Raw genomic sequence first — 9465 nt, forward strand, 5'->3', positions numbered from 1 at the left:
TTCTGTTTCGTGTGAATAATTTTAATTAAAATTTCACATTTTTATGCTATATATGACAGACACATGCACAGTCACATGAAGAATTGTCCAACGCATAGAAATAATCATTATTTTATTATTTAAAATACAAAAAAACACCACCAATACTGGGAGCTCTTTCATCCAAAACTAATTGAAAAGCCTTGACAAAGCCGAAATGAATCCACTGGGTGTAACAGTGTACAGGTGCAGCAGCGACGTTTCTATAGCTACATACAGGGAACAATCATTAAAAGCACAAACAGAGGAGGACGGCTCAGGTATTCATTGCATGGGAGAGTCGTCGCCAAGAGGCAGTTTGAAGCGGAACATTGGCTTTAATGTGGGTGTGTGAGCCAACATTATTGCCTGCAGCATGACTGACTGACTGCAGTCAACACATAAATCCCTTAGCTGAAGCAGCGTGGCCAGATCCAGTCAGTGCCTCCCACAGACAGGCATCGGGACACCAGCAATTTCAGTAGAGTGGCAGGAAAAGAAAAGGTCTCTGTGCACATTGGGCAAATCAGAGGTCACGATGTCAGATCCATTCTCTAGGGTTCCGCAGAACCTCCAACATTGCTGCCTCTTTGGAACCTTTCTTCGGCTCATGCATGTACTCCCATCTGCAGAGGGAGCAGTCAGTCAGTAAAATAGGGACCGTACACAACACACACACACTACTTTAACACCACCTCCTCGTATATGTCGCAGTTAGTGATTAGAGGCCAGCTGTACATTTTGTGTTGGCCATGTTATAGCCTTCCATCAAGTCAGTGATGTGTGTAAAAGTGTGATATTTTACTATTAACTGGCTCATTTTAAATTTGATGACAGTAATATGTCTAAAAGGCCGGCCATGTTGCCACTGTGTAGCAATAATGGCATTCAGGTTTTATTTAGCCTTCACACATACAGTATATTGTAAAATATTTAAAATAAAACTGAAATATCACAGAATGAAATATTTAACAAATACCTCTTTTATGCAGTTAATAAAAGTAATTTTATGCCTTATGCCAATGCCTTCATTATGCAGATGAAAAGTAATGTCTAAATGTTTGACAACAGAAAAGAATATATATTTTCTGGATTTTACGCATTGCTTTAAATAGAAACACCTGCAAAGTTAAAAAAAAAAACAAAAAAAACAAAACAAAAAAAAAAACGGATATATGTATATTGTACCTGGCTGTAAGAGGTAAGGACATGAGGATGCTCTCAATTCTGGAGCCAGGAGTTGCCAGTCCAAACTTCACCCCTCTGTCATAAACCAAGTTAAACTCCACATACCTGTATCAGAAATTGACACGTAATTGTTCAGATTGAGTGGGCTTGAGGTCTCTATTTGGTTTTTATATATATATATATATACACACACACACACACACACACACACACATATATATACACACACCTGTATCAGAAATTGACACTATATATATACACACACACACACACATATATATATATATATATATAAACACCAAATAGAGACCTCAAGCCCATTTATATATATATATATATATATATATATATATATATATATTTTTTTTTTTTTTTTTTTTTTTTTTTCACGACCATTTACGTTGGTAGATTCTCAGTGAAGGCATCAAAACTATGAATGAACACATGTGGAGTTATGTACTTAACAAAAAGTGGAGACCTGACCTCCACAGTCACCGGAACCAAATCCAGATGGTTTGGGGTGAGCTGGACCGCAGAGTGAAGGTAAAGGGGCCAACAAGTGCTAAACACCTCTGGGAACTCCTTCAAGACTGTTGGAAAAGCATTTCAGGTGACGACCTCTTGAAGCTCATCGAGAGAATGCCAAGAGTGTACAAAGCAGTAACCAGAGCAAAGAAACTAGAATATAAAACATGTTTTCAGTTATTTCACCTTTTTGTTAAGTACATAACTCCACATGTGTTCATTCATAGTTTTGATGCCTTCAGTGAGAACCTACCAATGTAAATGGTCATGAAAAAAAAGAAAACACATTGAATGAGAAGGTGTGTCCAACCTTTTGGCCTGTACTGTATATTGTATTATAATATATAAGATTTTTGGACACACAAATGACAGGGAGCACAAAAACATCATCAGCACACCCAGGCAAAGACAGCAATGGAGGTCTAAAAAGATGTCATTGAAATCATTATTATTATTATGTCATCTCATTTATATATATCACACACACACACACACACACACACACACACACAAACTATATATATAATTTATACAGTATATTATAAACATTAATCCATGAACCTGAGAAAGAAAGGGTGCCGAGACCGGAGGACATTCTGACGTACCGGCCTCGTCGGACCTGCTGCCAGTCTTTCTCCTCGGGGGTGAAGGGGTCGTTAAGGTGCTTGCGCACGATGGGTAGGTAGCATGGCACCACAGTCTGTGCACAGCTCTTCACAAAGTTAAAAACCTCCTCCTGGTCGGGTGAGTCCAAGTCATCGAAGAAGATGCCCCCTATGCCACGGGTCTCTCCTCTGTGGCGAACGTAGAAGTATTTGTCACACCTGCCAGAACCGAGAGTAAGAAGGGTCGTAATGTGCAGAGCAAAGCAAACGTTGCAGACGTGGAGGAATGACATCCAAAATAATGAGACAGATCAGCCTTTTCTGCTGTGTTATATTTACCTCATAGTTCAGCCATGCGCTTGCCGTTTGAAATAGCGCATGCTAAACAAAGTCAGCTAAAAAAGACATTTCAAAAACACAAGCACAGACATATTATATTAATAATAACAATTATTATTATTATTAATATAATAGGCAACAAGGGACACACACACACACACACAAAGAATATCATTCATACCACTTCTTGAAGTCGGGGTAGTATCGGGGATGGTGCTTCGCACAGGCCTGCTTCAGGACGCCATGGAATAGAGCAGCATCTTCCTGGTCAACGTAGACCGGCGTCAGGTCCGTTCCTCCACCGAACCACCACTGCTTCGAGCCTGAGAAGAAAGGAGGGCTAAAAGAGTGAGAGGACGGCTTCACCAGTAATGGCACAGCACATCACTGCCTGCCACAGCAGAGGCACCCACCGTCCGCCTCTTCGATTTCAAAGTATCTGTAGTTGAAATGCACCGTGGGAATGTGGGGGTTTTTGGGGTGGATAACCGAACTCACGCCCATCGCGATGAATGGCAGCTTTCCTGTGCCGTAAAGATAAAAAAAAAAAAAAACCTTATCAGTTACCCCACCTCCCTATGACAATGGTCGTGGTGGAGGGTGCAGGGCTGAAACCCAAACCGTCCTCACCGTCTCTTCCCTTCAGCACTTTGCCACGGCTGCGCATCTGCTTGGCGGCTTCCTCTGTGAGGTTCCCAGAGACGACGGACACGTTCACTCCAGCCTTCTCGAAAACCTTGCCGTCCTGCATGACACAGCTGATACCTCCACCGCCTGGCACACACAAACCACAGAGCCCACTCACAGCCCATTCATTCCATATATCAGATTTCAACAAATTTACTCATTTACTCATTACTTTTACACCAGTCCAGCAGACTGGGACCATGTTGTGGGTATCTTATCTCTCCTGGCCTTCAAGCAAACAACCTGGAAACTCATTAACATGAACTTGCCCTCTGTCCTTTTCCACCGATCCACTTTGAAAGTGCCACCATCCACCTCTTCCAAAGCCCGGCAGAAGTCCACCTGCGTCTGCATGATCAGCATCTCCATCCTGGTGCTCATCTCACCTCTCCTCTGCTGCAGCACGTCCACGTCGGAGACCGGGGGGGACATGAAGGACTTGCACGTCTCAGCGATGTCCACCTCGGCCAGCTCATTAGGCCAGACTCGCGATGCCATTTCAGCCCTCTGGAAGCGACCGATACCGACCGCTGCCCCGGCAAATGCTGCGGCACCCGCCACCAAAAACGCGCCGGTCCTCCTCCACTGACCTGCAGGGACACTTGTCCCATGAGACATGAACCTGACCCCCATGCTCCTAGGCAACCATTTCGGACCAGAACGGGATGTTGTCTTCCCAAAAGCGGAGGCCGCACTCCTCTTTACCGCGATGACCGCGACGGACGACATGACGAGGCGTGTTCGCCAATTCAAGCCCCGTGTCAAACTTCTGCAAAAGACATCGATTTGTGCGTGTAGCGAGGCACGTACTCGCGCATTTCTCTGGTTCCGCGTAACTCTGATGCCAGAAGGGACTCATGGGAAATTGTGTCTTTCGGCGCTCGTCCCTTGCCAATGCTTCTGATCAACGCTTGTCTTGAAACTACAATATCCAGTGTCCTTTCGGTGACAAAAGGCGTGACTTAAAACCCGTAGACCAATGGCACAAAAGAGGGGCGGGGTTTAAGTTTTAAGCAGGTGGGAATGGCGCTGCCTGAAATAAAAAGATTATTTACAGTTTTGACAGTACCGCACCTTGTTCACATTTCAACTCGTATTTGTTCATTAAAATGATGTTTGGACGCCAGAACACCGATTATGTGGTAAAAGTAATGTCAAGGTCCACCGATCGTTCCTATACAACGGAATGACAGTTGGTTCCAGAGAGATAAGGAAAGGCGTGGCCGTCACACGCCCACTCCTCCGTTCGCACGTACGCTCTCGAACCGCGCTCACGGATGAAAACTATTTATTACTTTTTTTTTTTAATGAGTCGGTGATTAAGTTGACCAAAGTCCCAAACGTTCTTCACCTGTACATACGTCTCGCTGTTTCCTGAAAGCGTCGACGTTCTGCGCAGGCGCGGTGCCCTACGCGCAGGCGTGTTGTGGCGACATCTCCATGGCGACCGCGTTGTCGCCCGGCGGCCGGCTGCCTGTGTGCGCTGGTACAAGCGGCCGGAGAGGATTAGCTCTCGTGTAGCAGAATAGCCAGAAAGCCGCCGTTGGATGGGACTAGTCCGCGAATAAACGCCGGTAACCGCTGGCATGACGCAAATAATTTGATGCGGCGGAGCAAAATTGTTCGCTGCGAAGTAGAAATATTCTTGCGTATTCGCCGCTCCAGCTTTAGACGTAAGTAAATAGGCCGACCCTAAGCCAAATTAGGACTGTATTTACATGCATCTAGTCAAATAATTATTAGGCTGATGCCCTTTTGAAAAATGTTTAGTATATGGCGTTGAATGTGTAAGTTAATTAAATAAAGAAATATTTACACTTTATAAATGCCACTTCTTACCATTTCTTTTAGAAATACTGTAATTATGGCAGCATCAGTTGGTGAGGATTTTTTTTTAAAAACTTGACATGTATGGATATTTTTGCACAGGTGCCGCTTTTTGCAACCGTGCAAGCATGTTTAAATGGCACTGAGAGAAAGTGCAATAACTCACAGGCTGCTATGAAATATTATATTCCCGCATTACCACGTTTGACCACAAGGGGTTCAACCGTGAGGAGCTTAACATGAACGATGCAGGCTAAGAAGCCCCATTTATCCATATATATTTTGACTTGGTCTTTTTTTTTCATTATGTTTTCAATTTAACATATCACCAGAAGGCAAATGGGACTTCTTCTTTTTTTCTGTCACCGTCTTAAACAGAGGGGGGAAATGACCCACAAAACTCAGGAGGAGTATGAGGACGACTTTGAAAAAGATCTGGACTGGCTTATCAGTGAGGAGGAGAAGAGCGAGGACCAGGTTTGTGATGTTTCTCAGTGGGATAGAGTGAGCGACGGCAGGCGCTGCGTGGTGTGCTGTGAAAGTGCTGCGGGGGGTGGTGCAGTGTTACCTGCGCAGGTCTGTATGTGAAATCGATACCATCGTTATAGTCACAGATACTTTCACTGGGAACATTAAGACGTCAGGCTCTCTGATCTTTCGCTCATGCTCCTTGTGAGCTTTTCTGCATGGTTTCACGTCTTAAATGTCTAAACTCATTACACCCCGTCCCTGTTTTCATACAGGACCATGAATATGAGGACATTGAGACACAAATAGATAAAGAGCTTGAGGAGGAAGAAGAAACATTGAAAAGGTCTGATGACAGGACACATGAAGAGCCAGAGAATACGTCGGAGGAGGATGAAGATAGGTGGCCCACTCCGATGGAGCCAGTGTTGGAGCCAGACAGTGACCTCATCTCCCCATCTCCTCTGGCACCTGAAGGAGAGCTGGATGAGGAGAAGAAGTACATCTTGGAGAAGATTGAGCAGGCCAACCGGCAATTGCAGACCCAAGAAGCCCCAGATCTCACTCGCCGCAGGCGGCTTCAGTTCAAGGACACACTGGTGGACTTGGTAGTGCCAGCACTGGACAATGGATCTGAAAGTGGCCTCAGTATGGTCCAGGCAGATTGTGACAGTCCCAGTCCTCTCAGCGGTGCTGAGTTAAATGAGGATGTTTCAGGGAGGATGTTGAATCTTAAGATCACAGACCATGATAATGGCTCTGCCACAGACACCATCAGGGAAGGACAGGCAGGGAGTGGGAAAGAAGGTCGTGTGTTGGTGGAGAAAGATGGGAAGTTTGACTTTGTGAGTCTGAAGGAGGTGGAGAGTCATGGTTTGTTGCCTCCTTTATCTTCATGTGCTAGTGACAACCCCCATGCCTCTCTTCGGCAGAACAGTTTCAGTCACATTAAAAGTCCCTCCCCTTCACTAAGGTCAAACTCAAGCTCCACTCAGTTCACAGGAACTGAAACCCTGTTTATGCCCAAGCCTCCACCAAAGTCAAGGAACAGACCAAACTCGGCCGTTCATAGCCACAGGGTTCCGGCAAGGCCGGGCACCAACCGCAGAGTGCAGTCTGCCAGCTCTGCACCCTCACAGGCCACCTTCACCCTCACACCTCAGCAGAAGGAGCATCTGCTCAGACTGCAGCAGAGGAGGGAGAAAATGGCCAGAGAGGTCAGAACCATCTAAACAACCATACTAAGGTTCTATGTGGGGACAGTGGATGTTCTGACAATATTCACAGTGTGTAGTGCTCACTACTGATTTCTCTCCAACATGTCTGCGGTGCTCTTGTACAGGTCTGGAAAGAATGTTCTGCAGTGCAGTTTCTCTCACTTTCTTTATAGTAGCTCATCAGAAATTCAGTAGACCACAGCTCTGCATTGCATATTTGAGTCAGCAGAATTAAGAACATTGTATATGCAGAACTTTCTTAGACTCACATTTTAATTGTATGACATGTAGTGAAAAGCTTATTGCAACGCCTGACCTTAAAACTGTATAAGAAAAGAGAACCAGTATGCCTGTAGAGATAAAGTGCAGATGCATTTTCAACATGACATACAGAGAGCCCCATTACATTTCTTTACGTCTGCTGAAATTAATAATGTGAGAAAACGTCATCACAGCAAATAGACTGGACAGGGGGCCTGGAAATGCTCTTCGTTTGTGGTGAAGGTATTACAAAAATTTCAAAATTCTTCTCATTTATTACCGCCATTGCTCTCTATCAGGAAGAGCTGCGGAAACGGGAGGAGGAGGACCAGAAGAAGCAGGAAAATGAGCTGGCCTTTAAGGCGTGGCTCATGAAAAAGCGGGAGCAGCAGCAAGAGGAGAGAAGGGTCCAGAGGGCTCAAGAGATGGAGAGAATGAGTTGCAATGTTTGTCCGCTAGAGTGAACTAAAGAGTCATTTTAGTAATAAATCAATCCTTGTACTTATACCGACATGTGCTTATTAGATATCTACAGACATTATTCTTAGTTTTTAATTTGAAAAGTAATATCCGTTCTTTTAGTATAAATCATCCTCTGAGTAGTCTCAGATTAACATTTTATCCCAAATGACTTCAACATGATAGAGGAAATTACCTCTGTGCTTGATTATTACACTAACTTTGCCTGTGTCTTTAGAAGGAGTTCTGTGACCCAAATGAGGCCTATAAAGTGTGGCTGCAGCGCAAACATGAGCAACAGTTGAAAGAGAAACATCTGCAGGACATGAAGAAATTGGAACTGGAGAGTGGCTTCTACTTTCACAACCGTGAGGAGTGTGAGAAGGCTTTTAAAATGTGAGTACTGCTGACAGACAGACTGAATAAGGGTTCTGAAAGTGGTATTCAGATAGCAATATTTGATATAGTGATGCCTTCATTTAATGTGACAGCATCCTACATCTTAACTAAATATAGTTAATATATATAATCCATTGGAAAATGTCAAATTTCATGGGCTGTCATGTGGGCATCCACAATAGGAACCCTTGATGGATAATCTAGTCTGCAGTTACAGAATGTGCATAACATGCATTATAACAGGCATATCCTAAAATGATTATAACAATTATAGATAAAATGTGCACACAATCTTTTATTGTTTTGGAAGAGGTAAAGTGGACAGTATCATTTGTCAGGTGGCTGAGACGTAAAAGAGCGGAGAAGAGGGCTGAGAAACTGGCGGCTCGAGAACGTTCCCGTAGATTGGTGCTAGAAGAACGGCGGAACAGGCGCATGCAAGACCTGCTGTGCACCGTCAACGAGGCGAAGACATTCCGCTTCTCTGATGCCTATGGCTCCTGCTTGTGAGGCTGAGGCTGGCAGACTCTGCAGGAGATACACCTGGGCCAAACTGGAAGGAGACACTACAGTTTCATACTCCTTCCTTGAATAAAAAAAACAGCAATCTATGCTATTTTTTGCTGTAAAAAAACATTGAAATCTTTTACAGTCACAAGATATCAATATTATTACAATGTTATGAATGCATTCTTGTTTGATGAATATTGATGATACATACAATTACTGGTTCTGTCCTGTCCAATATATCTCAAAGAGATAGAAAGCACACGAAGACAGAAGAATGTGAGGTCTGTTCAGTGGGGTGCCACTTCTTGCTGTCAGTGTGATGGAAGAAATGAGTTAGGAATAAACCTCACTTACCAAGAGCTGCTAGACAAGTCATGAATAATTTTGATGCTAATTATAAGGGCAAAATAAATGATGCATGGTACTTGAGTTTAAAGGTTAATGAATGTGCAGCTATATGAACTCTCTGAAACTTGGAAGGTGATATTTCAAATGCATTATTCGAAGGTAGCAAAATTATGTGACATCCAAGAAATAAATTATATGAATTTTTTCCCTTTTTGTTTGCTTATTTCATCATTCTTCAATTGAACATTATACAGTGGACATAAAAGACGTCAGGCTCTCTAAGGGGTGAAACTAAGGGGTGACTGCAAAGATATTTATAAATTGACATTTGTAAAGATGAGTTAAGATAAGATAAGATCAACTATTATTAGTCCCACAAGTGGGAAATTGCACTTGTCACGGCAGAAAGTGGATAGAAGCAGAAGGTAATAGCAGCAAAAAACAGAGGTAATAGCAGCACAAAAAATAAGATAAATATGTATCTGTGTATATCTACAAATTTACAATTTAAACAATTTACAATTTAACAGAATGTACCAAAGTGTGTTTGTTTGTCTGTGTGTGTGTGGTCAGCAGTGAGGTCTTTGTTATAGAGTCTGACAGCGGATGGAAGC

General features: G+C 43.4%; 2 protein-coding genes across 2 annotated transcripts; one reads left to right on the plus strand and one right to left on the minus strand.

Annotated features, from left to right (window-relative positions):
• Positions 1-95: 95 nt before the first annotated feature.
• On the minus strand, positions 96-4466 carry cpox (coproporphyrinogen oxidase). The gene is made up of 7 exons (XM_029001823.1): positions 3632-4466; positions 3306-3449; positions 3089-3199; positions 2857-2998; positions 2337-2555; positions 1207-1311; positions 96-644 (listed from the first exon to the last, which is right to left on the minus strand). The coding sequence occupies exons 1-7, from the start codon at positions 4089-4091 to the stop codon at positions 560-562; spliced, it is 1266 nt and encodes a 421-aa protein (XP_028857656.1). The 5' UTR covers positions 4092-4466; the 3' UTR covers positions 96-559.
• A 325-nt stretch (positions 4467-4791) lies between these two features.
• ccdc181 (coiled-coil domain containing 181) lies at positions 4792-9056 on the plus strand. Its single transcript, XM_029001822.1, has 6 exons — positions 4792-5035; positions 5568-5666; positions 5933-6874; positions 7435-7581; positions 7833-7990; positions 8332-9056. Exons 2-6 carry the CDS (start codon positions 5577-5579, stop codon positions 8501-8503), a joined length of 1509 nt encoding a protein of 502 aa, XP_028857655.1. The 5' UTR covers positions 4792-5035; positions 5568-5576; the 3' UTR covers positions 8504-9056.
• The last annotated feature ends 409 nt before the right edge of the window (positions 9057-9465 follow it).

This window comes from Denticeps clupeoides, chromosome 13 (assembly GCF_900700375.1).
Source record: "Denticeps clupeoides chromosome 13, fDenClu1.1, whole genome shotgun sequence".
Lineage (NCBI taxonomy): Eukaryota > Metazoa > Chordata > Actinopteri > Clupeiformes > Denticipitidae > Denticeps > Denticeps clupeoides.

What these genes read in the sequence shown, in the direction of transcription:
- cpox (XM_029001823.1), bottom strand. Translation starts at nt 4,091, where the DNA reads ATGTCGTCCGTCGCGGTCATCGCGGTAAAGAGGAGTGCGGCCTCCGCT. An exon ending in TACCCCGACTTCAAGAAGTG is followed by an intron (nt 2,556 to 2,856) that starts GTATGAATGATA and finishes CGGTTCTGGCAG; the next exon opens with GTGTGACAAATACTTCTACG. An exon ending in CAGCAGGTCCGACGAGGCCG is followed by an intron (nt 1,312 to 2,336) that starts GTACGTCAGAAT and finishes TTTCTGATACAG; the next exon opens with GTATGTGGAGTTTAACTTGG.
- ccdc181 (XM_029001822.1), top strand. Translation starts at nt 5,577, where the DNA reads ATGACCCACAAAACTCAGGAGGAGTATGAGGACGACTTTGAAAAAGAT. An exon ending in AGGAGAAGAGCGAGGACCAG is followed by an intron (nt 5,667 to 5,932) that starts GTTTGTGATGTT and finishes GTTTTCATACAG; the next exon opens with GACCATGAATATGAGGACAT. An exon ending in GGGAGAAAATGGCCAGAGAG is followed by an intron (nt 6,875 to 7,434) that starts GTCAGAACCATC and finishes GCTCTCTATCAG; the next exon opens with GAAGAGCTGCGGAAACGGGA.